Source organism: Nansenia antarctica (assembly GCF_963989245.1).
Source record: "Nansenia antarctica genome assembly, chromosome: 15".
Taxonomy (NCBI): domain Eukaryota; kingdom Metazoa; phylum Chordata; class Actinopteri; order Argentiniformes; family Microstomatidae; genus Nansenia; species Nansenia antarctica.
In genome coordinates this window covers 13,852,563-13,874,391 of record NC_137685.1, presented here as the reverse complement: position 1 = coordinate 13,874,391, position 21,829 = coordinate 13,852,563, and the positions used below count along the sequence as shown (strand labels likewise).

The 21,829-nt window shown below is 43.3% G+C and overlaps 1 protein-coding gene across 1 annotated transcript in view; it reads left to right on the top strand.

Moving 5' to 3' along the window:
* Positions 1-10,319: 10,319 nt before the first annotated feature.
* The window catches only part of LOC308171156 (putative RNA-binding protein Luc7-like 1), a gene marked incomplete at both ends in the record, with an annotated part of 35,710 nt that continues 24,200 nt past the window's right edge, over positions 10,320-21,829 (top strand). Inside the window, 3 exons of the mRNA XM_080546011.1 lie at positions 10,320-10,380; positions 14,646-14,740; positions 20,704-20,802. Of these exons, the coding sequence (XP_080402137.1) occupies positions 10,320-10,380; positions 14,646-14,740; positions 20,704-20,802 (255 nt within the window). The remainder of the gene's footprint in view (positions 10,381-14,645; positions 14,741-20,703; positions 20,803-21,829) is intronic.

Genomic DNA, 21,829 nt, shown 5'->3' with positions numbered 1-21,829 from the left:
AGCACAATGGAGCTCTTCATCTTTGGAGTTTGCATGCAGGGAGCATACACTACCTTCTCATCTATCCTTCTCTGGCCTTCAATGTAATCCCTGTGTTCTCTACTAGAGTAATCCCATCATGGTAATACCAAGATGCCTTTCCCGTCAGTAATATCTGTACATGAACTTGAATGACCTACAACAACGAAGTCATATAACCATAGCAGTGGAGGCTGGTGGAGGTAGACATCGGAGGATGGGGCTCATTGAAATGCATGGAACGGAATAGGGAATGGTTCCTTATTCCATCCCGTACATTACAATGAGCCCGTCCTCCGATGTCTACCTCCACCAGCCTCCCTGAGCCATACATTCAATTGCATGATGCAAGATGTGTGTTCTTTTGGCTACATCATGTGGCTTATACATTTGATCATGTGCGTATCATGACTTGGTTGTTTGAAAAGATCTAAAAAGAATATGATTGATGGTATAATTTGGGTTAATTGACAACTGAGACTACCTCTTCCCACTAGAGGGCGCTGTTACAACATAGAGTCCAACAGTTTCTACTAACCTTATGTGTGCGTTCTGCAACGTAAGATTAGATTAGATTCAACTTTATTGTCATTGCATTATACAGAGTCCTGAGACAATAAAGTGTAGTTTGGCATCTAACCAGAGCAAATAGTGGCATAGTGCAAAAGACATGATATTATAGACAGTGCATGATATTACAGTGTAAGGTATTACAGTGAGTATAAATAAATTAGTATAACACATACATGAGATGAATATCAATATGATATGTACAGCTGAACAAGGGCAAAAGGTATTGAGGTATGTTACATGTAATGTAAGTTGTATAATTGGAGACTGAATAATTATTACCATAATAAATATGGTATGTGTAAACAAGCAGTAGTGCAAAAAAGTTTCATTGAAGTCGTGAGTGTGCAGCCAGTAGAGGTATGAGGGGGTACACTGATACTGGGAGATCATGTTCCTCTTGTTGGGGGGTGGAGGGAGGGTGGTGGGTTCAGCAGAGGAACAGTTGCAGGGAAGAAGCTGTTCCTGAGCCTGCTAGTGTGGGAACAGGGAGACTCCTGTTCCTCCTCTCGGATGGTAAGATGATAAGCCCCACCACCTCTACACCAACACGGCAGTCGTGCTGCCCGATCACGTCTCTTCACAACACTGGCTCCCCGCTGGTGGAATGAGCTTCCCACGGCTGTCAGAACTGCAGAGTCACTACCCATCTTCCGTCGTAGACTGAAGACCCACCTCTTCAGGTTACACCTTAACTGCTCCTCCTGAGACATCTTCTGCCCCTCAGCACTGCGTCTCCTGAAGACACCCGCTTTTCCCCTCTACTGTGTCCCTAAAAACTTCTATTGCCCCCTTGTACTGTTTCTCTGTTTCTCCAGTGTAAAAAAAAAGAAAAAAGTCTAGGTTTAGAAGAAGGTGATAGAAGAAGGTTTTTCCTTCTATCAGTGGCCCCGGGCCTGAGCTGGATTACTCTTCCTGCTACGAATGGTGGATTGATGATTCACTTGCTTAGTATTCAAATGTATTGATTGTAAGTCGCTTTGGAATAAGGCGTCTGCTAAATGCCAAAAATGTAAATGTAAAAATGTAAATGTAAGCCTCACTTTAACACATGTTCATATCAATGAGAGAATTGAGCTTTGGAACCCGGATCGTCAGTAGATACTGAGGTAAAGTATGATCATGTTAAACACACAACAATGTTATGTCGTGTAAAGGAATAGAATTAATTTGTAAAGTCAAGGTGAAGATAAAAAAATTACTGAGTTTCCCCCACTGCAATCACTATCATTGCACACAGTTTTTCAGAAGTAGAATGTTCCTCGGCTACGCTGTGGCTTATCTGTCAGCTGCTGAACTCTAGGCTACGCTGTGGCTTATCTGTCAGCTGCTGAACTCTTGAACGTGTATCTCTCTATGTACTCCCTCTTCACACTCTACAATACCTTTTTGCCTTTATGTGCAAGAAAGAGGGTCATAGGACATAATAAAACGAATCTATGTATAGCTGCTATTTACTGTACCTTGGAGAGGGAGAAAACACATCAGAATTCCCACGAGATGATAGAAGTCGATAGGAGACATATTGCTGAAGTTCCCAACTTCTCTTGTTGCCCATAACATGGAAAACAATCAACGTCTTCTCCTTTCGTTGAGCTGAACCACCATCTGTCTTTCACTCCTTAGTTTCCTTTGATTGCCTTCCTCTGTGTCATCCTTCTTCATTTGTTTTGATACGCATTTACTGATTACCCAATCTTTACCTGATCTTTTTTTTTACAAAGTTGGCCGAAAATCAACATTTAGAAAATCTGTCACTCCTGTCTCTCCTCTGTCTGTCCCTCCTGTCTCTCCTCCTCCGTCCCTGAGTGATGTTGACTCCGGTCAGTCTGAGGCTGACTACTTTCCTGTTCCATCCAAATGAAAGACATCAAAATGATATCCTTGGGTGCAGGTCAAACATAAATGAATCCCCCCCCCCCCCGCTCTCTCTCCCCATCCCCCTCTCTCTGTTTTCTCTCTCTCTCCCTGTCCCTCTCTCTCTCTCCCTCTCTCCCTCTCTCCCTCTCTCTCTCTCTCTCTCTCTCTTGTTTTAGTGTCTCCCTCTGTTGTCCTGTCTCTCTCCATCCCTTCGGCGTACTAGAGGGACCTGCTTTTCACTCACTCCCTCACCCCTTTCATCTGTCTTTCACTCCATCACAAGACAAACAGCCTTTCAGCTGCCTTTCACTATAACACAAAACAAACAGCCACTCTCTCTCTCTCTCTCTCTCTCTCTCTCTCTCTCTCTCTCTCTCTCTCTCTCTCTCTCTCTCCCCTCTTCAGACCCAGGGAGAAACATTCCCCGCCTCAGGCACCTGCGTACTCTCACTCAGAATGGGTAGCAGGTCACATTCTTATTGTGTGCTTGCCACTATCCATTAAATGAGCTTCAACCCTCCTATCCATAGAAATGTCACAACAATATACTTCTTTTGTTGGTTGGCAGACTTTCATCTTACCGTTGCTATATTTTCTAAAAGAAAATCAGGGGGGATGGTGGATTTGATCATAATGGAGACAATTCTAGCATCCCCACAGCGTCTGTGACTTCAGTGTCAGTGACTTGGTAAAAATGTCATTGCATGTGTGCGTGCCCCCTCGCCCACAGTATTTTGCTCAATATACGCAAAACTAAATGTTGAAATAGCAGTAATACCACGTTCATTGATAAAATGACATGGAAAGGGGGAATGCAGTTTTAGAAGGGGGATGATTTTGACTGTTTTTATTTATGGGGGGATGCCATCCCCCCTCCACTCGAGTGCTGAGTATGCATCAGGGGAGGCTGGTATGAACGGTGTCAAACATGTAGAGGCCCGTCCTCTGATTTCTACCTCCACTGGTATTGTTCATGAAGATGGGCATGCATCAAATGTGTGTGTGTAGGTCGACTGGCCCCACCAACTCTACACCAACACGGCAGTCGTGCTGCCCGATCACGTCTCTTCACAACACTGGCTCCCCACTGGTGGAATGAGCTTCCCACGGCTGTCAGAACTGCAGAGTCACTACCCATCTTCCGTCGTAGACTGAAGACCCATCTCTTCAGGTTACACCTTATTAACTGCTCCTCCTGAGACATCTTCTGCCCCTCAGCACTGCGTCTCCTGAAGACACCCGCTTTCCCCTCTACTGTGTCCCTAAGAACTTCTATTGCCCCCCTTGTACTGTTTCTCTGTTTCTCCCCCCCCCAAAAAAGGTTTTTCCTTCTATCAATGGTTTTTCCTTCCCCGGGCCTGAGCTGGATTTCTCTTCCTGCTACGACTGGTGGATTGATGATTCACCTGCTTAGTATTCAAATGTATTGATTGTAAGTCTCTTTGGAATATACATTTTTCTGCTAAATGCCAAAAATGTAAATGTAAAAATGTAAATGTAAAAATGTAGGTCCGATATGATGCACTTAGGCTTCGTTCACACGGCAGGTCTTGATGCTCAATTCCGATTTTTTACACAAATCAGATTTTTTTTGTTTGGCAGTTCACATGACTTTTAAAATATGACCTATAATTTACTTACATTGACTCCCGTGCGAACATTCCACGGCCCTGAACAGACCCGCATGCGCAGAAGGACAATAACAATGACGTCAGGATGTCACGCGCAGCGCACTGTTTGCGGAAGTCACCATGGATAACATGACGAATAACGTTACAACCGGTTTCATTTTCAAGTTTTTGTGCAGCGGAAGCCGGCAAAGATATGAGCAAAATGGTCAAAAGAAGAAGGATGAGGAAAAAGAGAGCCAAATGCTTAGCTTAAATGCTTATGCTTAGTTACCGCCAAGGAACTGGCGCAGAATTGTGATATAAAAGTCGCATTAAACGTGACATGACAGTTCAGACGACGGGCGCATTGCTAAATATCTAAAATGTATCCGATGTAATACCACCTCTGAACGCGACCCAGGTCGGATTTTAAAAAGTCCGATTTCATGTGACTTGTGCTGTTCGCACGGTCATGAATAAATCAGACGCTTTGGAATAAGGCGCATGTGGGCAAAAACGTCGGATTTGGGTCACATTTCACTGCCGTGTGAACGAGGCCTTATCGGTGTAAGAAAAAGTATGTCAACCTTTTGGAATGAACCTGAATTTCTGCATAAATTGGTCATAAAATGTGTTCTGATCTTCATCTAAGTCACAACAATACGTGACGTTAGAATTACAAGGTTCTATCTCAATTTTTGTCAAAATGTAGTTTTTTACATAATCTGATCCATTAGGTGTTAATGCCTGTGTGGTGTTATTTTTTAAATGTTGACATTTTTGAGTTAGTAATTCATAAAATCCAAAGGTTCCATCTCACAAAACATAATGGAATGGAAAAACTTTGACGCTCAATATCTCTGAACTGCCCTAAACGGAGATAGAACCTTATAATTCTAAGGTCACACAGTCTGCTTAAACTAATACCACACAAACAATGATCATGTGTTCATGTTTTTATTGAACACACCATGTAAACATTCAGGGGTGGGGGGGGGGGGGGGGGGGAAAGTATTAAATACATCAGAAATGATGTCCCCAGTGTGGCTTATTACAGTACTTGTTACCTGCAGTTTGAAGCTCTTGCTAAACATTTCTGTTTTACTGCAACATGTACTGATCTAGCTCCAAACAAGAATGTTTGCTGGTCATGTATTTGCATGTATATGCATAATTATATGTCATAATCTGTGATTGCAACAAACTCAAAACACTTTTTTTTTCTTTTTCTTTTGTCTCCCAGTACGAGTACAACGCTTGGGCAGCAGACTGGTCCAAAGAAATGAGGGGGATCCCCCTGATCAGCAGCCGGCCACTGGACAACTGGATCATGTTCCTTACCCACCACAACGCTGACGTAGCCCACGCCCTCCTGGACGGCTTAAATAAGGTGTCCCCACCCATGGGCATCCGCATGCAGAGGCCTGTTATGTGAGTTCTCACTCTGGGTTGGAGGAGACTGGAACGAGGCACACACACACACACACACACACACACACACACACACACACACACACACACACACACAAACACACACACACACACACAGTGCTATAGCACCACCTAGTGGCAGGGAGCAACATTATGATACCTAAGTTAATTACAACGGTGAGTCCAGCTGTGAATGGGCACAGCTAGAATTGAGGTTCCAAGCTTGAGTTAATGAGCACTTTAAGCTGCAGTATTGTACCACAGGTGTTTTACCAGGGTATATACAGGAATCTTGAGGTTAATTTCAATACCGGCTCTGCTGGTCTCTGACAGAAAATGACGTACGTTGGGCAAAGTGTGTCGCGGTGTGTGTCGCGGTGTGTACCGACGGTGCGCGCGCTATGACTGGGCAAAAGAGTGGACTGATGGCACTTGTCAGAAAAGTCGCCCCCAAAGTGATGTGGACTCACTGCATGCTGCACAGAGAATCCCTCGCCGCTAAAGAAATGAGTGCTGAGTTTGCCGATGTTATGGACACTGTTGTAAAGGCTGTACATTTTATTAAAAAGAGTGCCCTACAAACTCGCCTCTTCGCTTCTTTATGCGCCGCTACAGGAGAGGAACACACAGCGCTCCTTTACCATTCAGAAGTCAGATGGCTTTCCCGTGGATCCGTATTGGCACGAGTATTTGAATTACGCACAGCTATCCACGAATTTCTAATTGGCCAAAACCGCGTGGAGCTGGCTGCGCATTTCATCGACAATGCCTGGGTCTTTAAACTGGCATATCTGGCGGACGTTTTCGCAGAGTTGAACCGGCTGAACAGTTCTATGCAGGGCCGCAATACACACGCCATTCAGCTGTATGATAAGATGGAAGGCTTCCTGAAAAAAACGAAAAGATGGAGAGAGCGCGTCAGGGGAGATAACATCTCCATGTTTCCATCAGTGGAGGAGTTGGCGGATTCCGCGGTGATCTCGCCTGACGTGAAACGCGCAATTGGTAATCACTTGGAGGCACTTGAATGGCAATTAGAAAAATATTTTTCTGAGACTGAGTCCTGGAGAAAGGACAAGACCTGGATACAGTTTCCTTTCAAAGAGAATGCACCCGACGGCTCAAATCTGACAGCCACTGAGGAAGATCAGCTGATCGACCTAACCACAGATAGTACACACAAGCATGTGTACGAGTCAAAGCCACTGATCCAGTTCTGGATCCATTGCCAAAAATTCTTCCCACAACTGACAGCAAAGGCCATGGTGAGCCTCTTGCCTTTTGCAACCACATATCTTTGCGAAAGTGGATTCTCCTCCCTCACCCACCTGAAGAGCAAATACCGTTCAAGACTGCAGCCTGAGGATGACATGATGCTCTGCCTGACAACCTCCATCTCCCCCAGTATAGACAAGCTGTGTACCACCCAGCAGGGCCAGTTATCTCACTGAGGTAAGCATACCTGACTTCCTGAAGCTAAATGTTTAATTGTTGAATAATAATAATAGAAAATATAAGCCTCATCAACAATAATAATAATAATAACCAATAATAATTATGCATGAACGTTTTATCAATCATAAACACATATAGGTTAATAACCCAGTAATTAGCCTGTTACTTATTAATTTTCCCTTGTGACCTGACCCCCTGCCTGTCTGCCGACTACTCCTCCTGTCTGACCCCCTGCCTGTCTGCCGACTACTCCACCTGCCTGCCGACCATTCTTCCTGCTTGATTCCCCACCTGTCTGCCGACCCTTCCTCCTGCCTGACCTCCCGCCTGCCTGACGACCCACCTGCCTATTCCCATCAGCCTTGTTACTAGAAATAAACCTTTATTATTTAACTCTTACCTGTTCACCTGTGTCTGCGTTTGGGTCCTACCTCTGGTCGTGACAAAATAGGTTAATAAGGTGAATAAAGTTATTATAGGCCTTAAAATGTGACATTTAAAAAAATGTATTACATGTGGGGGTCCCTGTTCTGGTTGTCTCTCGTCCAAGGGGTCCTTGGGCTGAAAAGGTTGAAGACCCCTGCACTAGGGTGTGTATTTCTACTCAAACCACCATAGATCTCATTCTAACATCGGATGAGTCCAAAATCTCCAAGAGTGGGGTTATTGTATGTGGGCTAAGTGATCATTACATGATCTTTTGCACTCGTAAAAAACATAAACCCAAGGCTGGCGGTCATAAAACTGTAACCACTAGATCCCTTAAATCCTATTCTAGTGAGGCCTTAAACCATAAACTGGAGAATCAAGACTGGTTAGATGAACTAAAATGCACACAGGTTGAAGAGGCATGGCTAGGTTTCAAAACCAAATTCCTAAATATTATTGACAGTATAGCCCCCATGAGAACCACCAGGGTTAAAGCCCGATCGGAACCATGGATGAATTCGGACATTCTAAATGAAATCAAAATTAGTGAAACACTTAAACGAAGATCACAAAACCCACTTTGAGAAAATTAAAAAACAATGCAACAAACTATGCAATCAGGTAATTACCATGACCAAATCTGCTAAGAAAGAATACCTCGATAACAAAATCGAAGAAAACTTAAACAAACCACGTGACCTTTGGAAGCTACTTAATAGCCAACTAGGTTGCAGCCAAAAACTCAAAACCAGGTCTACAAACATCAGCATAAAATCTGGAGATTCTCTCCTTACAGACAAGCTGGATGTGGCTAAGTGCTTAAACACTTTCTTTACAACCATAGCCACTAAATTAGTTAACAATCTACCACCCCACTCAGGGCGTTATGGTGTAGAGCACATCCGTGCGTTCTACAATAAACTGGGTGTACGCAAAGATGATTTTAAACTCTCCATGGTGTCAAACGATGAGGTGTTTAAAAAGCTGGGCGCTCTACACTCAGAAAAGGCCACGGGCCATGACAATATTCCAGCCAGATTTCTAAAAGACTCAGCTGCCTCCATTACCCCAATCATCACCCACATAATAAACCTCTCCATCAAACAGGGACACGTCCCCCTTGACTTTAAAATAGCAAGGGTAACCCCACTGTATAAAAAAGGAAGCAAATTAGACCCAGGCAACTACCGACCTGTTTCTATTCTTAATTCCATCTCGAAACTTATGGAAAAAATAGTTTATGAACAGGTTGATAGGTACCTTACCGAAAAAAATCTGATGTATGAATTTCAATCAGGATTCAGAACATCCCATTCCACTGACACATGCCTTCTCTATTTGAACGACCACATCAACCATGAGGTGGACTCGGGCAAGTACTGCGGCATGGTCATGCTGGACCTCCAGAAGGCCTTCGACACAGTAGATCACCACATATTGTTAGATAAACTGAAAGCAATTGGGTTCGATAGAACATCGGTGAGCTGGATGCAATCCTACTTAGAGGGGAGGGAACAGGTGGTTAGTGTGAACGGAACACTGTCCCCCCCCCCTCCCAGTGACCTGCGGCGTTCCACAAGGAAGCATATTGGGACCCTTACTGTTCCTAATATATGTGAATGACATGTCATCAGCATGTGATTGCAATTTGTTCCTGTTCGCGGATGACTCGGCTCTGCTGGTCTCTGACAGGGACATATTGCAGGTGGAAAAAGCGCTAAGCACTGAACTGAGTAGAATCTGCATCTGGCTAGCTGACAATAAACTATCAATACACCTAGGTAAAACTGAAACCATCCTATACGGATCCCCATCTAAACTCAGAAAGGCTGAACATTTTAAAATAAAAGTGGGTAACATTAATATCACAAGAAAAGAGGATATTACATACCTGGGCTCCATCTTAGAGGCAAATCTTTCCGGAGATAAAATGGCAGCAAAAGTAATCAAAAAAGTGAACCATACAACTAGATTCTTGTACAGGATATCCTCACTTGTCAGTAAAAACACACTGAGGACCCTATCAGGAGCTCTCATTCAATGTCACTTCGACTATGCCGTAACATCATGGTACTATAGAACCACAAAGTCCCATAAAACAAGACTCCAGACAGCCCAAAATAAACTGGTTAGGCTTCTGCTAGGCCTCAACCCTAGGACACATCTAACCGCTGCTCATTTTTTGAGCCTTGATTGGCTACGAGTAGTTGACAGAGTGCAGCAGCTTGCACTGGGCCTGGTCTTCAAGATTCGCTACACCACAAAGACACCCAAGTACCTGTCAACATACTTCCAAAAAGTGAACAACGTCCACACATACAACACCAGAGGAAGCTCCACGAACCACGTTCAACCGCGTTGCACCACAAACAAGGGGTTAAACTCGTTTGCAAACTATGCAGTAAAAATGTGGAACGCCCTTCCTATAATCTTAAAGGAGTGCAAAACACTGCCCACCTTCAAAACCACTCTCAAAAAACATTTACAGGAGGCTGCAATCCGTAACTGGACCCTCTAAATCAAAAATCAGATTAAAAGACCCGAACTACCCACTGTACATACTTTGTGTTTTGTCCCCCGCCCCCACCTGTGGTGTATGTCCCCACCTGTCCTACCCGCTGTACATACCTGATGTTTTGTTGTATTGTTCTTCCCATGATGGATGTATTTTTATCTTGTAGATAGTAATAGTTATTTGTCTGTATTATCTTGTAGATAGTACTAGTTTGTTTTGTCGGTCTTACATGTAACGATGAATTGAGAATCAAGGACCCCAATTGAAATAAGCCAGTGGCTTTCTTGGGTTTTTATCCTGTTAGTTGACCTTGTATGTAATATGTACTTTCATGTACCTACTTCTGCAAATCTTCTAATAAAGTTTTCAATCAATCAATCAATCAGTCCGTATATATTTCCCCAGAACTTTTGTACTCGACCCTACCTGCTATGTCGGCCCAGGCGCAGATGAGAGCGTTGCTGGACGAGTTGATGGGAACCTCAAGGGACGGTGAGTCTTTCTCAACCATGGAGTTATCTAGATAACGTTGGCTAAACACGAACATGCATGAATGTATGCGCTAATGTTCTCTCTGACCGTAAACAAATACTGTTGTTGTGGACCATCATGGTAAGTGTTGTTTGAGCGGACAATCCCACTCAATCACCATCGTCACGACTACTACCAGTCGTCTGTAGCAACAACTAGAACTAGCCTCCGACCATGGATGTGACCGCCACCTCAGTTAACGTCGTCGTCTAGACCTGTCTCAGTGGTTGGTTTGGAAGAGTGTTCTGATAGTAACAGTGATAGCAATTGTGTCCGGTGTTATATGATATGATATATGGCGACTGAACTAGTGCGCTGAAGTCAGGAGACGAACCCTCCTCCTCACCCCGGCAGCAGCGGAGTGAGCAACACGTTCGCAAGCAGCGCGAACAGCCAGATTGCTAGCCTACTTCATGTAAAAACAAAAGATCAATGTAAAATATATCTATATCTGCCGACAAAGTCAACACGACTACACTTTGTTCAAAATATTTGTCTGCCGTATTTCTTCCCATTCACAGGCTATGATGAGCATCATGATGAGATTGGATCAAACGACAGGGTCAAAGCTCTGTCATTCAACTATACGCTGGGCGATATTGCCTACATATCTTGGAATTGGAAGATGGCATCGGGGGCTTTACAGCACGCCTCAGGCGGTGGCAGTCCCGGCTGAATGCTGGAACTTATTTGCCTTTTTACCTGTTCTCTGTTTCTCTGCTCACATAGACAGACAGAATCACCCCAGTGAGAGGCACTGAGAAAGCACATGGCAGAGGTCATGGGAAGCTTGCAGGAGAACTTTAAGAACTTGGTCACTTACACCTAGGGTTCTCAGAGACTCCAATGGGTTGATAAGGCTGTATTCTGACCCCGTCATCAGACCTAGGTCTCAGTCTTCCAGAGACGGAGGCCTTAGTTACACTGCAAGCTAACAATGGCAGCAAGATGCTTTTTGAGGCAAAGAATGTGACAGTTCTGGGTTGCAGAAAGGAAGAGACTCCTGCTTGGCTGAGAAAGTAGTTGATGTTCTGATCCAGTTTGGCAACAAATCCCAGTGTGAGTTAGGATTCTCACCCCTGGCATACCTCAGACAGAAACAGTCTTGATTCTGAGCTAGGTCTCAGGGTAGCACTGTCCATAACAATGGCCCAGAATAGACCTGCTTGTTGACAACCTCGAACAGCCACACACCTCTCATTAGGGGGTATGTATGTGTGTGTGTGTGTTCCATAGCTTCATTCCACTTCAAAATGGATATCATTGATTCTATGTTATCAACAACAGTTACAACACACTTTTCATCTGTATATGCACTTAAGGTTGCTGAACCTGTGTATGTGTGTGTGTTTAAATGTTTAATTCCAGTTGAACATGGAATCCATTGATATTTTTATATTACTATACAGTACAGGCCAAAAGTTTGGATACACCTTCTCATTCAATGCGTTTCCTTTATTTTCATGACTATTTGGTACATTGTAGATTCTCACTGAAGGCATCAAAACTATGAATGAACACATAGGAATTGTGTATTTAACAATAAAGTGTGAAATAACTCTAAATATGTCTTATATTTTAGATTCCTCAAAGTAGCCACCCTTTGCTTTTTTGTTGTTAATAAAATATATAATAATAATATTAAATGTAATATGTGTTAATAATAATATGTTATTATATATATATATTTTATATATTTTATTAACAACAACCATTTTTTATTTTATTAACAACAAAAAAGCAAAGGGTGGCTACTTTGAGGAATCTAAAATCTAAGACATATTTAGAGTTATTTCACACTTTTTTGTTAAGTACATCATTCCACATGTGTTCATTCATAGTTTTGATGCCTTCAGTGAGAATCTACAATGTAAATAGTCATGAAAATAAAGGAAACACATTGAATGAGAAGGTGTGTCCAAACTTTTGGCCTGTACTGTATATCAATTAGGCTTACCATTGATATAGAAAAAAACATGAGTTAAATAAGAATGTATCCATATTGGAATGAAACTCACTGATTTAGTTATAGTTGCATGGTTTCATAAGCTTGGGTCCCAGGTAAACAGTGAATTTGTCATGGAGAGAATAGCTTTGTTCAGTCACTTTACTAACTGTATTATCCACAACTTAGAGTGGATGATTAAACAGGCATAACATGGTAAATGGACTGACTTATATAGCGCCTTTATCCAAAGCGCTTTACAACGGCCTCATTCACCCGTTCACACTAGGGGTGTAACGGATCACCTAACTCACGGATCGGATCGTGTCGCGGTTTTTGAGTCACGGATCGGATCATTTTTCGTGTGAAAAAACCCAACAACATTCAAGATATATAACATATTCTACACTCAAACATTAGGCTACATATTATACTGAAATACACATTCAACTTAAATGATGCAATAGGAGAGAGGGAGGAGGCGCCTGATTGCAGCAGTGAATCACTGGGCTCTTTAAAGCAGACAAATAAACATGTTTTAAACATGATATGAAAAAAAATGCCTACATTATCAGAAGTTGTCACGCTACCTTTTTCGTGCCTTCCGTCAACACACCAGGGTGAGGTCGCGTCAAATGTGTGGCCATGCTCGACGTATTGCCTCTCTCATACGACTTTCTCGTTGCACAATGCCTACTCACCGTAACTTTTTTATCGACCACCCTTCGTCCGTCATTGTTATAATTGACAGAGAAGCCAAAGTGCTCCCATACATGGGATTTAAATGACGAGGGAGGCATTTTGAGTTCTTCTCCGCCGCCAACATTACTAGCACTCTACTCTACTCGCCATGATACACTTGGGCCGCGTTCATAAATTTGCTTTGAGAGCGCCGGAGAGCACACTGGGTCCGACATCATACAGGGGCCAAGTAATTTGATTGGACGAAATGTTCTCAAGAAAAAATCACTACGGGTACTACGGCCTGGTACGGCCCAGTTGGTAGTGGAGAAAGCAAAACAAAGCGGGAGCACAGGTTCCGGTACAGGACACTAGTGGAGAAGCGCCTTAAGAGGGTGTCTTTTCATACAGAAATAGTGTCTTTCAGAAATTGTAGTGGAATAATTCCTAATTTTCTCTGCTTCGGTGGATTTTGTCCACCGTTAAACTTTTTTTTTTTTTTTTTTTTTAAGAACATTTGGCAGTTATGGATGCATGGTATGGTGCCTTCAACATTGGTCTAATAAAGGCACCGTATGCACATGATACCTTAGCAGCCATCATTTTAAAGTACCATCCGAATGGAACATGCCTAAGAATGCTGATGGTAACTTCCTAATTGAGACACAACCCGTGTCTGCTCGAGTACAAGCAAATGCCTGTTTTTCAAATATCCATATCCATTTTGCGGTCATTGTAGGTGTCGTTATCAGTTACTAATCACAGTAATTACGTCTTTTTTTAAAGTAGAGTAGTCCAAATGCAAGTTCACCTGACCAGTGCGAAAATAGAAGCACCAATAACGCTTGATAACAACTGAAAACCAGCACAAAATAATGTGAAGCAATGATGACGAGGAATAGACATGTAAATACATACCAGATACAAGCTATGTGTTGATTATATTGGCCACTACCCAGTGTTCATCCACATCCTCCTGGTCCTTCTGCTCCCAGACATTTTCTCAGAAGTAGTCCAGGCCGGGTTGTTGTTGGGCATTGTGCATGCGTAAGTATGTTTATACAGAACAGAATTTTTGGTGTCGTGCCGAAGTTGGGAGAAGGGTATCCGTGCCAATATCTCCCTATGTTGGTTGAGGGGCCCCACAACGCATCCTTCCCATTGAAAACAACAAGCAAATTCTTGAATTCTTGATTTAATTTTTACCTCGTAGTTCCATTCCCAAGGGCAAAGAGGGCAACATAGCTCTGTCTGAAATCATGTTTGGTCACACAAGTTGCAGACCCACTCACAATACTTTAACGAGAATGCCTTTAAACCTATCTTTTAACAATGTTCAGAGGAGGATTTCAATCATCTTAGAACATTTAAAGTAAAAACGTTTTACTTGAGATGTTCTCATGTGCTTGAGTGGCATACATTTATTCAGGGGCCCGGAACGCTCCGGTTTACCTCAGAGCAGACGCATGTTTCATCCCACCAGTTCGGGGTTGTTTCGGTTTATGGCATAATAGTAATACTCTTCTACCAGTGGGCCCAGTAGCTCAGTTTGCAGTCGATACATTTCTTGTCTCTGTGGTCCCCCTCATCCCCGCTGCAGGTGACGAGACGCGGCAGAGGATCAAGTTCACAGACGAGCGTGTCTGCAAGAGCCACCTGCTGAACTGCTGCCCCCATGACATCCTCTCAGGAACTGTGAGTAGCCCAACCATACTTCTTCAAAGCACCATTTCTAATTCCCCTTTCCTTCAAGAGAACTTAGAAGGAACAAGTCACCAACATTTTATTACTTTACAGTTACTGTATCCTTGTTTTTTTCCTGTTGCTCTAGCATATACAGTGTTACTTCAGTGTTACTATAGCATATACAGTGTTACTATAGCATATACAGTGTTACTATAGCATATACTGTGTTACTATACAGTGTTTCCCCTAGGTTTGCTGCCTTGGGGGGGTGGCATGGACCGTGGCACGAACCCCCCCCCCCCCCCCCCCCCCCAGGGGTAAGACCCTGAGACATACCAGCGTCATGTCCAGGGGGTGTACTTCTACATTAAGCCGCCTCACGCTACGGAAACAGGAGATAGGCTCCTGCCCCCTAAGGGCCATTAGGCTCGAGAACCATCGGTTCTCAAGGCTACTTACTTATGTGGTCTTGACTACCTGTCCACCTTTCTCACCTCTTGCTGTCTCTCTCTGGTGTGCCGACACCATCCTGCTCTCTCTCCTTCTCTCCCTCTCTATCCTCCTCTCTCCCTCTTTTGCTGTCAACCAAAAGGCAAACATAACAACTAGAGTATTTATAATCTAATAAGAGGTATACATTTATCCATATCAATTTATAACATAATTATAAGTGAATATTGGATTGCTGTGGGCAATGCAGTCAGAGAAAGTCATTTTGACTTTACTCTCTCACCTGAAAAAAAATGGTATGTCCAACTATAAAAAAAAAAAGCATTTCCAATGCTTCAATCCACTGGCCATGTACTGTAAATATGCCATTATGGTATTACCATAAAGCCCAATTCTAGCAGAATAAGAAAGATTGTATATCTACTTTAAGTAAAATAATAAAGTGCATCCAGTTAGCTCTTTAGCTGTTAAGTGTGCAAGCAGACTAACTCATCTCATCACCTCTGAGCTAGCTAGCTAGCTAGTTCTTAGACACTATTTACACCATGAAGCTATAGTCAGACACTTTCTAGTCACAATAATAACGACCAATTTTAACCAACTTTCTCTGTCAGAACACTCAGCAATTACATTTGCTAACGTTTCAACTTGCTTACTTTCCATCTGCAGACATCTCACCCAGCAAAAACTCTCGTCGCGCGCACACACTCGTGCAAAATCTTGTATTATTCTCCAGCGCGAAGCGAAGTGTGGAGATAGGTCTGGCTATGCGAGACTACTGGCGGACTAACCAACGAGCTAACCAGATGCGGCCCGCCCTCCCAAGGCAATTGTAGGGGAAACACTGCTATAGCATATACAGTGTTGCTATAGCATATACAGTGTTGCTATAGCATATACAGTGTTGCTAAAGCATATACAGTGTTGCTAAAGCATACAGTGTTGCTATAGCATATACAGTGTTGCTATATACTGTATATATACTATATACTGTATATATACTGTATATAGCATATACTGTGTATAGGGATGCTCCGATTTATCGGCCACCGATTTAAATCGGCCGATTTCACTCCAAATGACTCGATCGGTGATCGGCAAAAATGGCCGATCGCAAAAGCCGATCTTTTAAGTTATTTTATTGTGGGAAAACGTTATTTCTATGTTGCGATAACTTCTCAACAGGATTTTACAGGGTTCGTTCAAACTATCGTAATTCTTGAACTATATGTGCAATCGAAAAAAATCCAACAGTTTCTGAAAGCAGATATACGTTGCACTCTAACCATTTAGGGTTATTACGGTAGTTCACCCCAAAAAAATATGCATTCATGACCTCAAAGCGTCATAGGAGCTGGAGAGTGATTTCAAGAGAAGCGGTATTTTTTTATCATACAGCCCCAAAACAAAAGTATTTACAAAAGCCTTACCAAACAGTAGTCTATGGCAAACGAGAATGGTGAATCCAATCCATAAAGTATTTAGTGATCGTTAAACTGTTGTTTGTCATATTGAGTGGGTACTTTACAACAAAAAAACAACGAGTCGGTGAGTGGTGTAGTTCTAGGCTGCGTTCGTAAATTCGCTCTGGAAATCTGACCAGCAGTCATGGAATGCCTCTTGTCCAATCAAATTACTTGGTCCCTTTATGACGTTGAGCCCAGTGTGCCCTCCTGCGCTCTCAGAGCGAATTTACGAACGCAGCCCTAGACTGTCTCGCGTCCCCCTTTACCTCGCTTCTACCCTGCTGCTACGCTGCTTCTATAACATCAGGATCAGACACAGGGCGAGACTTTCAAAATAAACATTTTTAATGGCTTCTGTGTGCTTTAGACTTGCGTAGAATCGATTTATTTTTATTTAAAAAGTCAGACCGGAAAATGTATTATTGTCGCCAGACCCACTGCGTGGGAATACGACGCGTGCAGATGAGAGACAACATCAAAACTTGCACTTATTGCTCGTGTGACATTGGTTAATGGACGAGCATTCTAATAAAATAAATGTACAACGTTAAGCTGCGCCCAAAACCCTGATATTTTGCCACGTGAAATGATAAGACAAGAGGCCACGATATGATAATCGCCGTAGGAGGCGATTCGACTGTAGGCATGTGAATTTCTTCAAACTTGCAGTTGTAGCAACGGTGTGTGTGTTTTAGTAAATATAGTGTGTGTGTGTGTGTGTGTGTGTGTGTGTGTGTGTGTGTGTGTGTGTGTGGACCTCCTGTGAGAGGTGTGTGTACCTGTGAGAGGTGTGTGTGTGTGTGTGCCATATCTCAGTATGTAGGCTATGCAGTGTAAGTAAGTGTGTGAGTTTATTCTGTTATTTGTGCTATTATATCTAGTATTGTGTTGAGAAGCAATGGAAATGAATCAAGAATTGATAAAGTAGGCTAACTTATCATTCAATGAATGTGAGTCTAATACCAATACTTGCTCAATAGGTCTTAAAATCTATTAAAAGTGTTCTTATAAAGGTCTTAAATGTAACTTGTTGAAACCTGCAGGAACCCGCATAATTAATTTAGGAACAGGTTGCTTACATTAATTATGCGGGTGTTACGGTCAGGGCCATCGCTACTTACACACGCATCATTGTTAGACCACTGTTAATGATAGAGCTTACCATCTACGGACAAAAAAAAAAGTGTCACCTTTTTGGTCCATCGCCAGTTTGCACCCCTTGTTATGTTAATGTTAATGTTAATTTTATTTATAATGCGCCCCCCATCCAACTTTTACATCGGCCCGGGGCGCAGCCCGGGTAAAGGAACAGATAAAGACAAGGACAAGGACAAGGAACACAGAAAGCAAACAGACACAGACTACTTAAACGAACATCTCAAGGGATACAATTTACAACAAATAGGGAGTAGACTTAGGGAACATCATTGACGAAGAGGTGGGTTTTTAACTTGGCTCTAAAGGAGTCCAGAGTGGGGGCAGACTTGATGGCGGAAGGGAGCGCGTTCCACAGGGTCGGTGCTATCACCGCAAAGGCACGGTCACCCTTCCTCTTGAGGTTGGTGCGGGGGACCCTCAGGCTGAGTTGGGCGTCGGACCTGAGCCTGGGCCTTGAGGTGGAAGACAGGTCCAGGAGGTCCTTGATGTAGGGTGGGGCGAGACTGTTGAGAGCTTTGTAGACAAAGGTGCAGATCTTGAACTTCACTCTCTTCTTTACTGGGAGCCAGTGAAGGGAGATGAGGACAGGGTGGTCCCTGTGGTCCCTCATTTTAGTGCCTGACACCAGCCTGGCAGCGGCATTTTGGACTAGCTGCAGGCGGTAGATGGTCTTATCAGGAAGTCCAGCATAGAGTGAGTTGCAGTAGTCGAGCCTAGATGAAATTAGCATGAGGACGACCCTCCTCAGGTCACTGGGGGTGAGGAAGGACTTGATCTTGGCTATGATACGTAGTTGGTAGAAACATGACTTCACGACGGAGCTCACTTGTCGGTTAAGGTTGAGCTCGGAGTCAAAGATGACACCGAGGTTCTTGACATGTGGTCTGACAAGGGTGGACAGGCTTCCCATGTTGGTGCTGAGCTGAGTGATGGCGGTGGTGTTGCCGATGAGGAGGATTTCCCCCTTGCTCTCATTCAGCTGTAGGAAGTTCTGGGCCATCCACTCCTTCACATCGTGGAGGCAGTCCATCAGGCGCATCAGATCGGCGGGGTCGTCAGTGTTGATTGATAAGTAAAGCTGGGTGTCGTCCGCATAGCAGTGGAATGAGATCTGGTAGGGTTGAGGGATTAGACAGAGGGGGAGCATGTAGAGGGAGAACAAGATGGGACCGAGGATGGAGCCCTGAGGGACCCCACAGGTGAGGTTGGCTTGTCTGGAGGAGCTGTCTGCTATGTGGACGGCGTAGGTTCTATTGCTGAGGTAAGACTTGAACCAGGACAAGGCGGTGTCAGTGATGCCAACCTCCTGCTGGAGTCGATTAAAGAGGATGGCATGGTCTATGGTGTCAAAAGCTGCGCTGAGGTCCAGGGCAGCACATTTCCTGGAGTCTGCGATGAGGAGGAGGTCGTTCCAAACCTTTAAAAGTGCCGACTCAGTGCTGTGGCCAGGTCTGAAGCCAGACTGAAACTTCTCCAGGATGTTGTTCTGTTGGAGGTAGGGCCATAGCTGGCTGAGGACAGCCTTTTCCAGGAGCTTGGCCACGACTGGGAGCTTGGAGATGGGTCTGTAGTTACTGAGGTTGGAAGGGTCCAGGTTGGGTTTCTTAAGGAGAGGCTGTACCACTGCTTGTTTGAGGGTGGGCGGAACAATGCCAGTGGCCAGCGAGCTGTTGATTATTGAGGGGATGTGTGGCCCTACTGTGTCGAACACCTCTTTGAGGAGGGGGGTAGGGATGGGGTCCAGAGGCGATGAGGCCGGCTTCAGTACAGTGGCCATCTTGGATAGGGCTGGTAGAGTGAAGGGACAGAAGCTGGAGAACGTGGATGAACATCCCAGTGTGGTGGCTAAGTCCTTGGTGGAGTTGTTGAAACACCCCTGCGTATGTAAACCATGAAGGCCACGTTTATGATGTCTTTTATACAGCCATATCGACTGACTTGGGTCTGTGTTTGCTTGGTGCCTAATGGATCAAGACTTTTGTCTAAAAAGCAAAATATATGTAGGCTATTATCCAGTCAGTAGGCCTACAGTTATGTATTTTAAAAAAGATCGGTATCGGTATCGGTAGATCTTGAGGGAAAAAATCGGTGATCGGTATCGGCCCCAAAAATCCAGATCGGCGCATCCCTAACTGTATATACAGTGTTACTATAGCATATACAGTGTTACTATAGCATATACAGTGTTACTATAGCATATACAGTGTTACTCTAGCATATACAGTGTTACTATAGCATATACAGTGTTACTATAGCATATACAGTGTTACTCTAGCATATACAGTGTTACTCTAGCATATACAGTGTTACTATAGCATATACAGTGTTGCTATAGCATATACAGTGTTACTATAGCATATTTGATTGTATTTGCTGGAAATGACAACACTTTTATAGTCCCCCTATTTCTGTCATGGGACAATTGGCTTTACAGGTGTTTCTGGTATGTTAGGTGTGTTCACATCATTTGGCAGCCGTAAGAGAGCTCTCAATGTCTAGTATTTATTCTAGCCTTTGCGTTTGCCTTTGGAATCTGTCATCAAGAGGATCAAAGGGTCAATGAAAGTCAAGGAAGCCATTATTAGGCAGAAAAATCTAAAGTTTGGAACTTTGTTACAAAAAACAGCTCACCAACAATCACACACAGGCCAAGGAAGACTCGAAGAATGCTCACCACAATTGAGAAACCCCCCAAATAACTGTCCCGCCGATCAGGAACACTCCAGGAGGTAGGCGTGTATTTGTCAGAGACGACCATCCACAGAATACGTCACCAGCCAAACTACAGAGGCTTCACTGATCAGCTTCACTGATCCTCCCACTGGCTCACAGGCTTCAGCCAGTTATTACATGCAAAGGATTGTTGACCAAATGCTAAACATTTGAACCAACTTTCAGCGCATGGACCTGGGTGAATGCTCCAAGACCCACGACCTGGCTCTCCGGGCTGACTACGACATCGCCTCGAAGGACAGAGACCTGTTTTTTGAGCTGGATGTAAGTATGGGAGTATGGGGGGTTAAATGAGCTGGATGTAAGTATGGGAGTATGGGGGGTTAAATGAGCTGGATGTAAGTATGGGAGTATGGGGGGTTAAATGACAGAGACCTGTTCTTTGAGCTGGATGTCAGTATGGGGGGTTATATGACAGAGACCTGTTCTTTGAGCTGGATGTAAGTATGGGGGGTTAAATGCTCCAAAAAATGGGTTAGGGTTGATTGCAGGACATCATTTGACTAGATTTGCTGTTTTCAATTAAATATACATCCAAGTATTTCTATTTATTTTTAAAATAAAATTATAGGAATCCCTGCATGTGAAATCTCATGTTGCCTTTTTTTAGTGGGTAACACACTTCTGTTCCCTGAGTGTGCATGTGTTTTTCTTTGAGCTGCTTGTGAATCGCAGAAAGAAATAACATTACAATCCCAAAACTACAGTATATAATAAATATAAAATAAATAAATATAGCTGCAAGTGGCAATTACGGTTGTAAAAATTCCTCACATTTGGTAGATATCTCTGTTATGGCTCTGTCCCAAAGCACATTCACTCTGAGATGTATTAGACTAACAATGACTGACACAGCCTATTTGCATATGTCATCATTTATGGTATCTGTGTACTGTATTTTAGAAGTATGAACTTCGCAGACTTTGCAGGGACCGGTAAAAGCATACTAACATTCATGTCAGTCTGACTTTTTCCTAATAAAATAAATTTACAACTTGCGGTTCATGAGAAGAAGATTTTTAAGTGTTATTTTTTTATAAACCCCTCAAAAAAAGTTCGGAAATGCTTTTTTTGTTGATTATTCCTCCCCTTTAATAATACCAATTGGTATTGTATTTTATATCGTTGGAAAGCCTGATTGGTCACCTTTACAATGAGGTACAACTTGTAAGGATCATACATTCATGGAATGAGTAACACAGCTAAACGTGTGGGTAGCGGCCCAAAAATGTTTGCCAAAATCCCCTGCAATATTCTTCTGTTGGTATTCACTCGTTTTTAGCTTCAAGTG